This window comes from Rhinolophus sinicus, chromosome 14, assembly GCF_057876585.1.
Source record: "Rhinolophus sinicus isolate RSI-liver-muscle chromosome 14, RSI-T2T, whole genome shotgun sequence".
In the NCBI taxonomy this organism is placed as follows: Eukaryota; Metazoa; Chordata; class Mammalia; order Chiroptera; family Rhinolophidae; genus Rhinolophus; species Rhinolophus sinicus.
This window is the reverse complement of record NC_142514.1, coordinates 43,429,002-43,447,387: the sequence shown is the minus strand read 5'-3', so window position 1 is coordinate 43,447,387 and position 18,386 is coordinate 43,429,002. Positions and strand designations below refer to the sequence as shown.

General features: G+C 38.4%; 1 protein-coding gene across 1 annotated transcript in view; it reads left to right on the top strand.

The window, feature by feature from the left end:
- Positions 1-246: 246 nt before the first annotated feature.
- The window catches only part of C14H1orf87 (chromosome 14 C1orf87 homolog), a 68,004-nt gene continuing 49,864 nt past the window's right edge, over positions 247-18,386 (top strand). Inside the window, exons 1-3 of the mRNA XM_074334801.2 lie at positions 247-342; positions 1,379-1,511; positions 17,359-17,593. Of these exons, the coding sequence (XP_074190902.2) occupies positions 1,405-1,511; positions 17,359-17,593 (342 nt within the window). The 5' untranslated portion in view covers positions 247-342; positions 1,379-1,404. The remainder of the gene's footprint in view (positions 343-1,378; positions 1,512-17,358; positions 17,594-18,386) is intronic.

Genomic DNA, 18,386 nt, shown 5'->3' with positions numbered 1-18,386 from the left:
GCTTTAAGAAAAACGCTCACAGGGCGTTGAGAAAGACCCAAAACACAGATTTGAGAACACCTAAGGCTGTCAGCCGCCACACCCTGGGCACCTGTGGAGAAGGTCCCCTGCCTCCTGCAGGTGGATAGAAACGCGAGGTCCCTGAGCAGCAACAGACCTCAGCGTCCTTAGCGATTTGGGCGGGGGCAGCCTCCACCTTTGAGTCTGGCCCTGTGATTGGCCAGACTCCTGGATTCCAATCCCCTGCCTAACCCCGCAGGGGAGCCTGGCGTCAGGTTCCTTGGGGGAGAGCACAAACTGAGCACACCTGAGCTGCCTGCGTGGAGAAACGCAGCCTCAGAGGTAAGACGGTCCCCTCTATTCTTTCCTGGGAAAGGGCTCAAGACTGAGGCGCAGCTGCTGGGCAGAAAGAGGACTCTGCCATCATTAAATTCTTGTCCTCGAAGTTTCCAGAAACTTGAAAGAGGTTGCAGGTCCTGCTGCTGAGGGTTACCCTCATAGAGCAGGTCCTAGTACTGACCAAACACTAAGTGAAGCTGGGGTTTGGGGAAGAACGCTGGTGTAGCTATCAGGCCCCAGTACTAGAAACAGAAATACTCTCACTCACTGTGGGACCTTGGTCAAATAACACACCCTCTCTGAGCCTCAGTTTCCCAGTCTGTAAAGCAAGCATTTGGATCAGAATGTTTTCTGAAGGCTTTCAGTCTCTGAGAGGCTCTAAAAGGGAGTGTGGTCAGCCTGGGGCCAAGTTTACAGAACTTCTCAGTATCCCTTGGCACCAGATCTGTTTAAACACCCAGTGCTTATCTAGTGCAGGATCTCAATTTCAGATTCATTGGCTTGTCGCAAAAACAGATCAGCCATAACAACAACAACAAAACACTCTTTCCTATGTATGATGCTGCTTCAGATGCATTATCTCGTCCTAAGTCCCTGTAAGTAGAACTGGAATTACCCAGGTTTCATAAAAGGGGAGACTGAGCCTCAGAGCTGCATAGAAGATCTTCATATGACCCACTAAAGTCTTGGTTCACACTCTGGCCTCACAAGAATGCCATCTGATGTCAGGAAGGTAGAGTTGCCAAAAGGCTCAGTAGACCAGTTGTGCAGACCTCTTGGTGGGAGTCCCAGCTTTGCTAATTACTGGTTATATGATATTCAGTTACATAACTACATTATGCCTGTTCCCCCAAGTGTAAAACAAGAATGATAATAGCAATTAAGACTATTTTTCTCATGCCTTTATTGGGAGTGCTAAGGAACATAACACAGGTAAAGCCCTTGGTCCACTTCTTAGTGTTGTTATTATTGACAAGGATGCTGCAGTTGCCTAGTGGAAGGTCAAGAGGGAAAGATTTACTTATTTTCCACCCCCAAGGATTTGAAGGGGTTTTGAGAAGAATCATGTCTTCAGGGTGGAAGACTCCCCGTGGATCAGATGCAATGCCTGAAATGGTGGTAAGAATCATCGGAAGTAAATACTTTCAGTATCTTGTGGAGAAGCCAAAGACGTAAGTTTACTGTTTGAAAAAATATCTGTTTTGCCTGGATGATAATGAAGTTTGGGTTTGTTTGTGGGGGTTTTTTTAATCTAGAAATTTACATTTTAACAATGCAGTCTATGGAAAATTAAGTCATTAAAATATAACTGTTGAAGTAAAATAGTGTTGATAACTTTCACGCGCACTGTTTTTCTGATATTTTTCATCTTTATAATTCCCCATGCTCCTTAATTACTTGGGCTGATTTTCCAAATAGATGGGGAATATAAGCATTGAGACATTTATAAATATTAATGGAGGATTGGTGCTTCTCCTCATCAGATTTGTAATCTACCACATGTAGTAATCTATTTTTTTTTGGGGGGGAGGGAGAAAAGTTTGTTAGTCAATTTGTTATGAATTAAAGGAGTGTGATTAATAATAAATAGTAAATTGTAAGATTTTCATTTACTCTTCTTTTTATTCAATACTCCTCTAAGCGGGGGCTTCTCAGAGCAAAACTAAGAAGTTTTTCTTCCCTTCCAAACTCATCACAGTCACATTTGAGGGAGGTAACTCATATATCTCTAAACTTCACTAGATGCTTGCCACAGAAGAGTATGACTAGCTCTTCCTTCCAGAGTTGTGGTGGTTCACAAGAGAAAAAGAAGGTACTAGACCTGCCTTTCATCTAGCAGTCATTCCATGAATAGTAGCTAGTCAATAATTGCATTCTCTTCCTAAGATGTTTTCCATAGCTCTTTCCTCAACTTCAGAAACCCACAGATCAAACAAACAGACAAACAGAAAAAAGATCTGGCCTCACTAAACATAGGTGCAGAAAGCAGTGGATACCAAATCTGGCTATCATTAGAATGACCTGAAGAGTCCTTTAAAATAAAGATTTGGAGTCCAATCCAAGATCTATTGAATCAGGATCTCTGAAGATGAGACCATCAGAACTACTGTTATGGAGTACAGACTTTAGAAGGGCAAATCAATTTTACCTCCTCACTATCTGTATTGTCAGCCCCACCAGATTCCAAAGTGAGTGCTATAATCAATTAGTAATGTCTGCTATAGCACAGGAAGTGAGCTTTGCGGCACATGAGTCATGCTTTTGGGTTCCTTACAGAGCTGAGAGATGAGAGTCTGAATCTTGTCTGTGTGCCCTCCTGGCCTTTTTGACCTTGAGAAAGTTGATTAACATCTCTGGCCTCATATTTTACCTCTATCAAGTGGGGATAAAACATATCTATCTAGTAGGGTCGTTGTGAGGATCAAGTGAGAAACATAAAATGCAAATCACCTTTCCAGTGCCTAATAGTGTATTCAACATGCTTAATAAATAGTTCTGCTATTATTATTGAAGGAAATCTTTCCACACATAAGACATTTAAGGAAAAATCAAATCTCTTTCTATGAAATGTTTCCATCCCTTTTATATTCTATGCCTAGGAGGCAGGTTACCTTTGTTTTGTAGATAAGGAAACAAAGACAGATTATTTTAAGATCTCCTCTCAAATGCCATTCATTGTCAAGAAAAGCAAATATGGTCAGTTTGGAAGCCCTGCTCAGTTCTCCTCCTACCCAAAAGGTGACATTACTACTCTACTAATTCCATTCCTCTCTGAGGTTTTGTTTCATCCCACACCCTTTCCTTTTTCCAAGAGTATCAGTGTCTACTACCGTGTTTCCCCGAAAATAAGACCTAGCCGGATCATCAGCTCTAATGCATCTTTTGGAGAAAAAGTAATATAAGACCTGGTATTTATTACATTACATTACATTACATTACATTACATTACATTACATTACATTACATTACATTACATTACATTACATTATATTATACTGGGTCTTATTTTAATATAAGACCTGATCTTATATTAATTTTTGCTCCAAAAGATGCATTAGAGCTGATGATCCAGCTAGGTCTTATTTTGGGGGAAGTATGTTATGTTCTTAAATGGGTGGATAGAGGAAGGATCCTTGTCCTTTTAAATAGGGAAAAATTCCCTTTGTCTTATAAGAAGGTGCCTTTTATTTTTCTTCTTTATTCATTAAACTTCAGAATCCAGGAAATAAAAGAGTATATTAAATCAGCTACATTAATTGTGAAATAAAAGACAGTTCTGTTCTTCTATGACAACTGGAAAAAAAAGTGTTGGGTTTTTTTTTTTTGTTTTTTTTTATATGAAGACAGTTTTGTTGTTTCTGTTTTCTATGGGCTTGATGTTACTTTTGCTGGAATGACATAGGACCATTAACAAGCTTTGCTAAAATATTCCTGTGTGGCTCAAAAATAAATAATTCTCAAAAGGCTTCTTATTGCTGAGGTAAGGACAGATCCACCATTATCATGTCATGTATGTCCCAAAATCTGTCTCTGAAGCATTTTAATTATGCTACCTCTATACCCTGGGTATTTTCTTTGGGTTGAATCAGTTGAGCCTATTAGTAAAAAATCTACATAAGAAACATAAGTATAAGCCAAAAAACACATAAAAGGAAGAAGTCTCTAAAAGGAGAATCTGAATCAAAAAGAAAAATCACAAATTAATAATAAATGGAAAAACAGAAATCTTCCTTCCCATATGGCCACATTTAGTTCAGATTTCCTATAGGATATGTGGGAAAGATGGAATAGTCTGCTAGAAAATGATCTTAAATGTATAAATCAGTGTATTACTTTGCTAGGGCTGCTGTATCAAAGTATCACAAACTGGGTGGCTTAGACCAACAGAAACGTATTGTCTTATAGTTCTGGAGGCTAGCAGTCTGAAATCAAGTATTGGTAGAGCTGCGCTCCCTCTGAAGGTGCCCAGTAAGGATCAATCTATCTGTTCCAGGTCTCTCCTTACTTCTGGTATTTCCTTGGCTTGTGGCAGCATAACTCTAAGCTTCACATAGCATATGTGGTATACGTGTATGTGTACAATTTTCTCTTTTTATAAGGAAACCAGTCAATTGGATTAGGGGCCCATTCTATTCTAGCATGACCTCATCTTCACTGATTACATCTTCCGGCACCCTATTTTCAAATAAGGTCACATTCGGAGGTAATGGAAGTTAGGACTTCAACGTATGAATTTGGGCACAACTCAACTCCTAACAACCAGTCTTCCATTTTACAGATGAGATGAGACAACTGAGGTCTCAGTGAGTGGCTTAAAGTGAGGCCACTTATTGTTAGTTAAAAGACTAGAATTGAGCTCCCTCTCTCTTTCCATAATTTAGCCTGTACAATTATTGACAGATGAAAGGAAAATACTCAATACCTACCCAGTTACATATTTGTCACAAAGGAGATCAACCTATAGGCTTCAAAGAGTGAAACAAGAGTCCCCTAGTTTGTGCCATCCTCATTTTCCTCCTGGATCACTACATGAATTTTCTAATCAAGTTCCCTGCCTCTAATCTTCTCATTCTCTAATCCATTTGTTAAAGCCTTGCTCCTCAAAATATAGTCTATGGACCACCACCATCAACCTCTCTTGGGACCTTGTTAGAACTGCAGAATCTTTGACCTCTTTCTAGACATACTGATGTAAAATCTGCATTTTAGTCAATTCCCAGGTGACTCCTATGCAACATTACACTGAAAACCAATTATCAAGTATGGCAATTGTCATCTTTCTAAAATGCAAGTCTAATCAGGTGACACCAGCCCCAGATTCACCTGCTCCCTCCCCCTGTAGACTCCCATCACTCACTTAGGGATTATGACATTCTATCACCATTTTCCACACATATCTGTCTCCCCCCATTTCACCATAAACTCTATATGCACCACTGTACCCTTAATACTGAACACAAAGTCTTATGCATATTGAAAGCTTGATAAATGAGTTAGAGTACAATGGATGCCAAGAAAAGTAAAGATCAAGAAAGACAATACTTAGTTGCTTTAAATTCAACTCTAAAGACCCATGTTGCTAACATAGCATGCAGATGTTTCTATGGAACCCTGATGAGTCATCTTTGATAGCTCATCAAGAAGATATGCCAAGTGACAGGAGAAAAATATTCTCATTTTCTAAAAGGAGGTAAAAGTGGGTAACAATACCTCAGAATTTGAGGCTTCTGGACAATTCTTGGCAAATTGCAGGCCAAAGAATTAACTGTTAGTTGTGGAAACAAAACACAAAGTGGTAGTCACTAAGGGTGGTACATGTTCACTAAAAACAGATTATGCCAAACTGGTCCCATTTCCTTTATTGATGAGGTTACTATAGTCCAAATGAAGGGAATGATAAAGATGCACACTATTTGCTAATGTCAGTGAGTCAGTAGGCACATTTCTCTTCATAAAGTCTTGAAACAAGGCAGAGAATTCTGGACTGGGCAGTATAACATAGGTGACACACCAACATGGTAGTGATTGAACAGTTGATGTAAATACTACGTGCTGGAGTGGTAGAGAGGTGGAGAGGATTTGTGTGTGACCCTATTCTTAGTCAACATTTTTAAATTCACAACTGAAGGGAGACAGACAAATCACTTCAATCAACATGTCGGTAGTGGATGCTGGGAAGCCTTGCAGGAAGAGGAGCTAAAACTAACAAGATGAAATCAACAGAGATACATGCAAAGTCTGTCTTTAGTTACGCATATGTGTAATGATTATATGAATAAATATTTGGGCTCTACTTGGTTTCTGCTCCTAGTTCCTGGCATGAAGCTCCTAAAACGCTTGCAATTTCCTAAGAGATAAGAGCACTAGGAGCATTTTATGTTCTAGTATTTGGTCTTTGACCCTGGTTTCTGACACAGAGCTCCTAAATTCCTTGGAATTTCCTGGGTCATGGGGTATCTTTTGTTTTAATGAGGATATTCTTAGTGGGTTCCTAGGTAGCTTCAGGATGGAGGCTGGTCACCAGAAAGAACTGGCCTTGATTAAAAGCTTGGAACTTTCAGCCTCATCCCCCATCCTCCCAGAAGGGGAGAGAGGCTGGAGATTGAATTAATAATTGATCATAACTATGTGATGAAGCCTACATAAAAAGCCCAAAAGTATAGGGTTCTGAGAGCTACCGGGTTGCTCAGTACCTCTGTGTGCTGGGAGGGTAATGTGCCTAGAGAGGGCATGGAAGTTCCATGCCCCTTCCCACATACTTTGCACTATGCATCTTTCCAACTGGCTGCCCCTTCTATAGTAAACCAGTATTCCAGTAATTAAACAGTTTTCCTGAGTTGTGTGCGTCACTCTAGCAAATTAACCAAACTGGAAGAGGGGTCAGTGGAACACTGGTTTATAGCCCATCTATCAGAAACACAGGTAACAACCCGGGCTTGCATTTGACATCTGAAGGGGGTAGGGCAGTCTTGTGGGACTGAGCCCTTAACCTGTGGGGTCTGCACTAACTCCATGTGGATAGTGTCAGAACTGAATTGCATTGTAGGACACCTCGCTGGTATGAAGAACTGCTTGGTGTGGGAAAAAACCCATACCTTGGGTGACCAGAAGTTGTGTGGTAGTAATAGAGAGTCGAGTAGAGGACAAAATGGAGTATTTCCCCTTTACACTTGTGTTTGAGCTCACCATTAGCTGCGAGTATCCAGATAGAGGGATGTAGAAGGCCCACTGTACTCAGAAGTGGACATGTCACCTATGCCGTACTGTGCTTCACTCTGGATACCACATGTTAGGAGGGACCCTGAGACACCAAAGGTGTGGAGTTATGGAAGATCCAGGGTCTGAAATGTGGCCTGGGATTGAGCTGTGAACTAAAAGAGGAATTGGGTTCGTTTCAAGGAGCTCCTGTGAGTAGAGATACTTCCAGTGAATAAAGTTGGCCTCCATAGCGCCTTCTAATGCCAAGAATCAATGACCCAAAGCACTTTATTCCATAGTTACATCGATGTTGGTACAGCATTGTTAGTCACAGGGGAAGCTGACTGCAAGGTTTCATGGGAAAAAGTAGCAAATACTTGTAATAATTTACATTGACATTTATAGCCAAGAAATATAAAGTTCTGGTATTTTTCCACATGACTTCCCTGGAGCCCATAGCTTGTCATTTTTTAATCCCTCCAAGCTTTTCATATTAATACATTAATTTTTACTTTCTTGAACTTTTTTAAAGTAGTAACATTAACAGCTGGAGGAATCAATGCGTATATGGAATTCCATTAACATTCTTTCCACAAACATTAACTGAGCACTTATGGAGGACCAAGCCTTGGGGATACAGTAGTGTACCTAGAATTGTAGTGATGGTAGACGCACAACAAACCGATAAGCAATGACCACTCACGTGAGGATAGTGCAATGAGGAAAGCTAAAGGAGGAGCATAAAGGTACATCAAGCTACAAGGCGTCTTCCCAGAAGGCTTCTCTGTGTAAGTGACATTTAAACTGATACGATGTGGAGACAAGAGCCAGAATTACCCAATGAGAATTATCCATGGTTAGCTAGCAGTGAGCGGGCTAAGACTGACCCATGGGCATGGCTCACCAGATTCCAACTCTCTGTAAAACTAGGAGCTCCTTCTTCTCTGTGCTGCTTCAGAAGAGGCTGCAACTTCCCATAGGCCCCCAGTTTTCCAGATATCAGTCACCTGACTTTCCTAGCAACTGCTACAAACAGATCCCAAGATGACTACCTAGAACGCAAGCAGAATTTTTAGTACAGGCTGCCTTATGCTTGCTTCATAAAAAGTGGGACAACATCACTTTCTGGGAGCACAGTGCCAAAGATCAGGGCACCCATGTATTAATAGCTGCTGCTTTCCTGCCCAGGAGGTTCACCTGTACCAAATGACACCACAGGTGATCACCAGCATCCTGGTACCTCCACAGATCTATAAGAGAGTAAACCATGCAGCTATCTAAGGACAGAGCATCCTGGGCTGAGGGAACAGACAAAAGAAAGCCTATGTTTACTGAGGCATGTTTAATGAGGATGAGGAAGCCAATGTGGGTGGAGCAGAGTGAACAAGGGAAGAGGGGGTAGGAAATGAGGTCAGAGAAGCCAGCGGGGCTCAGATGTTGGGCTGCGTGGGCCTTGGTAGGAATTTCGGGTTTCTTTCTATGTAGAATACAATGTTCTATATAGAATTGAGAGCAGTGGAGAACACAGTGGAATTTATGCATTGCAAAGGATGTTTCTTGCCGCTGTGTGGAGGATACACTGAAAGAGGCATGATTAAAAAGAGAGAGCCCGTTTAGGGAGTCATTATGGCAATCCAGTCAGGACATGGTAGCAACGACCCATTATAGTTCCTACATAACACCGGGATAAACTTCGTGGTTTAAGAAATTTAAGTACCCTACTTATTCATCTTTTTAAAGAAATAACTGATCATAATACCTTATTTTTGCTTTTTCGAGATATAATCTACAGAATACCTTAATGTCCATCAACGCAATCTCTTCTTAAAATAGAATATCAGAGCACACACTATTTATCTCCATTTTCACAAGTTCAAAGTGATGAAGTAATATGCTAAAAGTATACCTCTCTTATGCCCTTTTCTCTGCACTAAAATGTTTCTTTATTAATCTTCTACAATAGGTTTATCATTATTCTAGGCACTGTGAGGCATATAAAGAAGCATGAGATACTGTTCTGGACATATGCCTCTAGTACAAGACATAGAGGCATGAAATTTTAAGTAAGAGAATATAGCATTATATGAATGAATGCCAAATCAATGTTATAAAAAATAGGTGCCCACTGATTCTAAATATTGAGACTATGAGGTGAAAGTTAATACTTTACCATTTGAAATTCTATATTTCAAAACATATAACAAAAATAAAAGGTAAAAGCAAAACACTATTGACAATATATATATGACAGTAAAAAATTAATCCTCTTAATGTATAAAGAGCTCTTATAAATCAGTAGGGAAAAGACAAGCAGCTCAATTTCAAAAATTGGCCATAGGTCTAGATAGGCAAATCACAGAAGAAATAAAAATGAGCATGAGATATGTTGTGTGGCTTGGTGGAGGGGGGCGGGGGCTCAACCTGAGTGGTAATTAAAAAAATTTATACAGCAATAAGATATTACATTTAACCAATCAAATTGGAAATGTTTTTATAATGGAAATACGGTTGACGAGGGTATAGAAAAGAATACTCTTACGCTACTAGCTTTTAGGTATGCTTATCAAAAGCCTTAAAAGTGCATTTACTTTGGCATGAAATGTTCTTACAGAGACATAAATATTGATGTGTAAAGATATCTCATTATATTTTTGACAGTATTCTTTTTAAGATTACAAAACTGTATAATTCTAGTTTGTTTTAAAAGCAAAACAAACATAAGTTCCTGTGTATGGATGTGGAAATTTTCTATAAAGAGATAATATAATGCTTCACCAACTTATAATTTTTAGAAAGCACAGATTTATAAATAGTACACTTCTTTAGGACTTGATTTTTTAGAGCAGTTTTACATTTACAGCAAAATTAAGAGGAAGGTATAGAGATACCACATACACCCCTCCCCACTACATATGCACAGCTTCCCCCATTATCAACATTCCCCACCAGAGTGGTGCATGTGTTACAATTGATGAACCTAGATTGAAACCATGCAATCATCCAAAATCCATAATTTAACTTAAGCTTCACTCTTGACATTGTACATTCTATCGGTTTAGACAAATGTGTAATGACATGTATCCATCATTACAGTGCTATACAGAGTAGTTTCACTGCCCTAAAAAATCCTGCACTCTATTTATCTCTCTCCCCTCCACTTAGTACACTTTTTAAATCCACAATCTCTTACTATACCCCTGGTTTAGTTCAACCTAATTAAAGAAAATAACATAGCAATAAGTATTGCTCCCCATTCCATAGACTCTGTGGATGTATCCAGAGGACGGGCCAGAGACAGAACTGCTGGTGCCCCATCTTCTCATAGTCTGAACAGAAGACCTGGCCCAGAAACTGCCTTACAGCACTGAGATAATTGGTGAAGAGGCCAGGCAGTTGCACAATCATTTTGCTTAGACTTGCAAAAGCAAAACAGGAGAGAATGCAAGTGCAAAGGACATTAAATTTCAAGCTGATAAAGGTTAGCTCAAAGATTTAAAAGCAGCACTGTCTGCAAAGCTCCGGGGTATAATCCATCAGAAGACATTGTGATGAAGAAATGCTTGGGGATTTTCTCCAAAATTAAGAATTGTGCTTTATCAGAGCAGATTTTTAATACTAACTAATCTGCTTTTTTTTTCCAAAGTGGGTGATTTCTAGTACTTGTATTTACTGTTGTCATTAAATACGAAGGTAGTCAGATTACATTAACTATCTCTTTAACTATTTATATAACGTTTCCTCAGTTCTTATGTTCTATAATACTTTGATCTTTTGAATTTTAGTTTTGTCTATCAATAAAGTTTTGGGTGTCCGAAGGAAAGAGCCATCCTTCTGTACCTGGGTAATAGGTAGGTGCTGATATAGGAGATGGCACTTTAACTTATGACTAATGTAGAATTAGTCAAGGGCTGATTGAGTACCAGGCTCAGTGCTAAATATTTTGTACATCTTATATTGATAAGTATTATTTCTCTATTCTCACAGATGAGATACTAAAAATCAGAGATGAAAAGTAAGTTGCCAAAAGTCACACAACAAGCTATGTTTGGAGCTAGGATTCAAAAATCAGTATTATGGGACATAAAGTCCATGTCTTGAACCACTACCTGCCTTAAATTATGAGTAAATTTCGTATAATTATGGAAAAGACGTTCTTTTTTCATTCTGTATGATGTGGTTCCTCAAACTTTAGTGTGCACAAGAATCATTTGAGATGTTTGCTAAGAATGCAAGTTTTCTTGTCCTGTTTAATTCTGATTTAATAATTTCAGAGTGAGCCAACTGTCTGTTGTAGAATCCAGCACCCTGCATGATTATAACCCCCCTCAGGTGGTCTGAGATTCAACGGTTAGGATCACTGTCATTTTCTCCAAGAACAAGCCCTTCCCCCCATCTGGCATATTTTTGCATCGCTAATTTTTTCTTTCAACTGCTATTTTACATGTCGATTCCTTCATGGAGTCATTTCTATCCTACTTAAGCATATTTGGTTGGAAACTCCTCTAGGGTCCCCTATTTCTTTTTACATATTTTATTTTTCAGTTATCACCTATTTTTGTAAATTTGAAGACAACAGAGTCAGAAGACCAAGAGTGGATTGGATGCCCCCTACAACCTCAACTAAGAAGGCAGTAATGCATAAAAGACAAGTCAGAAGAAAACACCCATGGTGTAAACTTATCTAATGCTGTAGCACTGCATACAAATGAAGAAAGAGTCGGTCTATTGGGATATCATTTTCTGTAAATTAAAAGTACATCATACCTGAGAACATTTGCTGTTGAATTGGTTGCTAATTTTGCAGCCAAAATGACCCTAATTTGGGAAATCATTTTTGTTCTATAGTGCAAATACCATGAAAAATAAACTTGGGTTATTTTCATTGATATCAAAATTTGACTCAGTGTTACAAAGAAAGAAATGGGATATTTGGGGAATGTACTGAATTCCTTGTCCTTGAAAAGTTTACAAACCAAAGCTGAAGGACGTCCTCTTAGGTGGTCTGTAAGGGGACTTTAGGCCTATGTGGGAAGATGGACTAGATGCCTTTATATATTTTATTTTTTACTAATATTTTAAAAGAGAATCAAAATTCTGTTGTTTAAGATAGACAGTTTGTATATTATGGGTGTGAAATTGAGGAGTAATGTTAAAGAAGCAGGATATGCTTTGGAGCTGTACAGACCTGGATTTGAGTCCTAGATCTGGACTTACGAGCAAGGTGACCTTGGGCAATTTACTGAACCTCCCTGATCATCCGTTTCCTCTTCTGTACAATGGTGATAATAGTACCTATTTTCAGGATTATTAAGATAACATGGAAGAATTTATGTACACTTGGATATGATAGCTGACACATTTAAACATGTTAGCTCCTATAATTACAATGATAAAGAAATGATTCAGGCATAGGTTTAGGAGTTCACGTACTTTTAAATTTTTCTGAAGACTAAATTTCTTTGGTAATACATGGTATGGCTCCACGGCATAAAAAAATAAAAGAAAAAACCCTTATACTTCCTCACAATAACATTTGCTACATTAGCACTGGCTTTACATTACAGCTTCCCCATGGGGTTTGGTGCAATTTTCAGTGCACTTCCCTCCCCAGTCCCATTTGATTTTTCATTTTGTTGTTCTCTTTAAAAAAAGAAAGAAAGAAAGAAAGAAAGAAAGAAGGAAAGAAAGAAAGAAAAAAGAAGAAAGAAAGAACACCCTGGTTGTGTTGATTATCTGTTATTACTTCCAAATAAGAACATGGTTTCATTTACTGAAATTAGATCCCCATTCACTGCGTTGGCACAATATGGGCCGTCTTCTCCAGAGCGTCTGGGGCCGGTTAGATGGTGCACAGTTGGAAATTGGTGGCATTGAATTGCTGCCAAGGCTGGCAGACCTTTAAGATGGCATCTGGTGACCTTTTTGCGGAGCCCCTTGGGTCCTCCGTTTGAGACTTGATGCTCTCCGCATGGGTGTAATCCAAATCAAATGTGAGATCTGGTGAATTGGGAGTTACATGGGAAGTGGGGGCCAAGGGGGACTCTCTGCATTGCTTTGGGCAGAGGATGCTTCTAGACGCCTTTGCAACGTTCCTTTCTAACCCTGAGACTGAGCTGTAGCAAAGAGTGGTACTGAAGGGCTGGTTTGCCAGAAGAGCACAGTGTGAGAGAGAGAACAATTGGGTGGTTTTGTCCACATGTATGTATCATTCAGCAATACAGTAATCCTTTCCAGTTGCTGTAGTTACCACATGACACTAAACTCTACTGAGTCCCTGAGAGCAGCAGCAGAGATAGTAAGTACATATGAGGAAGCCAGCTGTGTCGTGCTTCCAAGATAGTATGGATGGCATTTTTTATTCCTTTGAAATGGCAGGTTTCTATTTTCAGTACCTCAGGTAGAGAGCACAGGAGCATAGAAGAAAGAACTGTGAGTTTGCGAACAGCCTAACGACCAATGTGTGTTGACGAATTGTTTGTGCTAACAACAGACACATGCTGTTTCTCAGCTGGGGAGTCATTTTCATGATAATTTTAAACTGCTATGGATGTTTAAAAAAAACAGCTTTTACTTTGAACAGATTTAACAGGCTATTTTTGATTTTACATCTACTGAGGCTATTTTAACAGACAGGCGGATACATTTCACATTTCCTAGGCAATTCTGTCCTGAGACAGCCCACACAAAGATTTTGAAGGTGATTTCTCTCCCTTACCTTCATCCTGAAGTTCACTCTCTGACCCCAAGCCAAGTTTTGCCTTTAAATCCTGCACTTCCTACTTCAGTTGCCTCCTCCTTTATTTTCAGCTCCTCACATAATCCCAAACTTCCATGGATCCTCTCCTGACTCCTTTCCTGGCAGTAGGAATTCAGGCGCAATCAGGTAGACTTAGGTTTCAATTCTGGCTCCACTACTGAAAAGCCATGTAAAATTGGACAAATCAAATAACCTCTCTGACTTTTAATTCTCTCATTCTAAAATGAGAATAATATGAGCACTTACCTATAGGGTTGATCTGAAGACTAAATAAACTCGTATATGTAAATGACTACAGTATGACTGTCGTGTGGCTAAAGCCTCAGTAATATCATTATTTTTGCAACCATTGCAGACCATAGTTATATCCCTTTTTAAATTATTTTTTGTGATAACATTGGTGTACAAAATTATATGTATTTCTGGTATGCAGCATTATTGTTCAATATTTGCTCATATACACTCCATAGTGTTTACCACTGTAAGTCTAGTTACCATCTGTCACAATATAATTGCCACAATATAATTGATCCCTTTACCCTTTTCTCTTCTGGCAACCACCAGTTTGTTCTTTGTATCTGTGAGTTTGCTTTTATTTTGTTTTGATTGCTTTGTTCTGTTTTGTTTTAGATTTCACACATAAGTGAAATTATATGGTATTTGTCTTTCTCCATCTGACTTATTTCAGTTATTTCTCTTATGAACTTCAAATAGCACTGAGTCTTTGTAACATTCACTTGACATTTATCTATATGCTAATTAGGTACGTTCTATATTAATTATGTATATTTTATATCAATTTCTTTAAATAAGCTATAGAAATATATGTACATAAACGTGCACATCATAAGTATACTCTCACTGAATTTTCACAAACGTGATACACCCATGCAACAAACATCCAGATCAAAAAACAGAAGAAAAAATTACCAGTATCCCAGAAGCCCCACAACATTCCCTTTTGGGCTTTACATCTCCCTGAAACAGTAATCACTATCTAGAGGCTATTTGTCTGACTTATAAAAGCAAGTTTATACCAGTTGTTAACTTCATTATTTGTGTTATTTTGGGACAACGAAATGAAATTAAGTTTCTTGAGGTCAGGGACAATATGCTATATATACATCTTCTCTCACTGCAAGTACTATTGTTAAATATACACTCTTCTTTTATATTCCCATCTTGCTCTATTGTTATTCGACTTCAACTGTCTGACAAAGACCCAGCTCTGAATGCAAACCCCCGTCTGCCTCTGTGCATCTCCACAACGACTACTGAGCAATCCCAGAGGAGAGCATGCACCTTCTCAGACTGATGCCACAAAATTGCACTCTCCAGTCTTCACTGACCTCTCACTTTTGCCCAGTCAACCTTTCTTTTTCCCATCAGCTGTCTTCCATTCCTCATAGTACCTATGTCAAGCCATCTACCCTTAGTCAGACTTCCTACCCCAGCACTTCCCCCTTGAGAGCCAACAGGTAACCATATCATATATATCAAAGAGAAAATTCAAGCTGTCAGCACTTTGTTCAATACCTTATCTCCAAATATACAAATAAATTTGCCTACATTCTCATGTATCTCCTTACTCCCCAACCCTGAGGTTTCATCCCTGCCTCTGTTCTCTGAGTGATACCCCATTTCACTTTGTCAGGGTTCATCTTATTTTATCAATGATGTCCTCTCCTTTTGTCTGTCTCAGTTGGCTCTTCACCATTGGGATTTAAATGTGTGAAAGTCCCTACCATCTTTCAACAAGATAATAACAAAGTCCTATCTGAAACCCACATTGCACCCCAGTCACCATCCCATCTCCCTTCTCACAACCAAACTTCTTCATAGAGGTCTTTAGCCTTCCCCGTCTTCAGTTTCTTGTCCCCCGCCTTCTTTCAACCCACGCCATTATCTCCCTGAAGCTCCCTTATCAAGATTCCTGATGTCCTTATGGCTTAACTCAGTGGACACTTTTCAGAGCGTACCTTTCTTAGGAGTACTTGAAACTACACACTACACCCTCTGTCTGCAAACATCCTCTTCCTTTTGCTCCAAGACCCCATGCTCTTGGTTTCCTTTTTACCTTATTGATAATTTCTTCTAAATCTCCTTTTAGGGTTCCTCTTCCTTCTGTAAATGTAGGTGCTCCTCAGAGATCTTCCCTAGGCCTTCTTTCCTTCTCATGCTGCCACAACCGAGAGGATTCCTGTAAAAAAAATATACATTTTTAAAAGTATACATACATTTAAGTCTTTGCCAATGGTTTGGCTTGATTCACATCAACAAGTATTGGAGCAACTGATTTACGCTCGGATAATATGACGTGTTTTAAAGTGGATCCTTTCCACTGTCAATAATAACAGCTAAAATTTATAGAATGCTTTTGAGGCCTGAGGCAAAACTATTTTCATATTTATTTTTCCTGATTATAAAATAATCCTTTCTCATGTAGAAAGTCTAGAACAATAGTTTTATAAGCTATAATATGATATAATGTAATGCAATAGTGTAATTGAATATCCTGAGTTCTACTACCCAGAGAATACTTACTGTTTATTCTGGCATATTTCCTTCTAGACATACTATGTACTCTCACATGTAAACACATATCTTATACACATGAATTTTACATAGTTTAGATAATTACATATTTCACTTATTTGTATAACTGTACTTTTTCTTGTATCATTAAAATTATCCCTAACTATTTAATGTCTGTATACATTCTATCACATGAACATAGAATAAAATATTCAACATGTCCACTTATTACTAAATATTTAGAGTTTTTAAGTTTTCTTCTATAATATGCAATCTTAAAAATTGATTTACTGGGTTAAAGAGTTTCACCTTCCTGACTCTTAACACATTTTATCAGATCACCTACTATATTAATTATATCTACTTATGTATACATCAGCATCTGAGTTTTATTATTTTTTAAAAAGTTTTCTATATTTAAAACAATTCCAAAACCTTGTAATTATTTTCACTTGTAAGTCTTTAGACTCAAACAAGGTTAAATAATTTTTTAAATTTTGATTATTTGCATTTCTTTGAATCATTCCTACAATATTTTTTCCTTTTCTTTTATCTACTTAATATTAATTTTAAATAGAGAACTACTGATAGAAAAAGAAGCCTCAAGGTGAGGCATTAAGGAGAGACATAGAGCAGAACTGGTGCTGTGCTGGCAAACTTCCTTGACTTTCTTCCTTTTCTATTGTAGTTCAAATCCTGAAAATACCTGGTAGACTTGTAAGATATGTGATAACCTTTAGTGTTCATTTTTGACACCACCATTACCTACAGTAAAGAGTTTTAGAGGAGATGAATACATTATCTTTATGAGTATAAGGAAGAGGATGGGGAAAATAAAGCCAGAGAAGATGATAACATGGCTTCTCTATGGTAAATAATCCGTAGACAAATAACCAACATCTACTTCTTCATTCCACTGTCCTGAGTTACCACTGTTCACACCAACCAACACCTTCCATTTCTTAAGCCAGCCTCGTGCATGTGCATCTGCAGCATGAGTAACGAAGTGCAAAACTATTTCTTCACAGCAAGGAGAATGAGAACTTGAACGCAGAAACTCAAAACGTGCTCCAGAAATCTGTGACTGGTAATGCAACGCAGATGATCCGAGATCCCCCAGCTCCTAGTAATCCCGCTGATCATCAAATCGATCACGACTCAGATGATGTGGAAGACAGCAAGCACCCAGAGAACAACCAGAAACTGGAGACCAGCCAGAAACTCCTCACAGGAGCAGTCAGTAGCAGATTTCTGGATGGCAAAGTGAGTGACAAATACCTAAGGTTTCCTTGATGATTGAAGACAGGAAAATTGGGAGTTAGAATAGAAACATAGATACATACAAGCACACACGCACTAATGGTAATTAATATATTTTGTATAACAGAGAATTTTTCCATCTGAAAAATGAATAGTGCAATCATTTTCTATATTGCATTTTGTTGACCACCAGTTGAGTGGTCAACCTACTCTATCTGTGGCTAACTCAGTGATGGTCATCATGCAGTGATAATTGTCACCATACGTGTAAAGTTGGGATGTATTAGAGGGGGAGGGTCTGTCTGCTTCAGCATTACAGGGAGAGATCATTTAATTTCAAAACCCACTGCCACCATATCTAGATATCAAAAAATTATCATCCCAAAATTATCTGGATAGAACTATATATCACCGAACTCTGTTAAGAATCAACTAAACAATCCACAACAAACTGACTTGATAATAATGAATCTAAATGATTAGTAATTTGTAATTAGAAAACAAGAATAGCAGCAATTGAAAACTGGATCCAAAAATACAAAAATAACAATTCATTGATAACAAAGTAACCATCTCCAAAAATTGCTGAAATTGCAATTAAGTGGATACATAGAGGAGTTTTGCAGTGCTGCCAAGCATTAAGTGACAGCCAGATATTTTGGTAGAATGCTGAATTAGAGTCTGCAATAAACTCTAACATAACTATTTTTAGTTTATAATTTTAATAGTACCTACTAGATGACTCAGAAACAAGCTAGTTTTTAGTCAAATAAGAAAATAAAAACCAATGGATTCA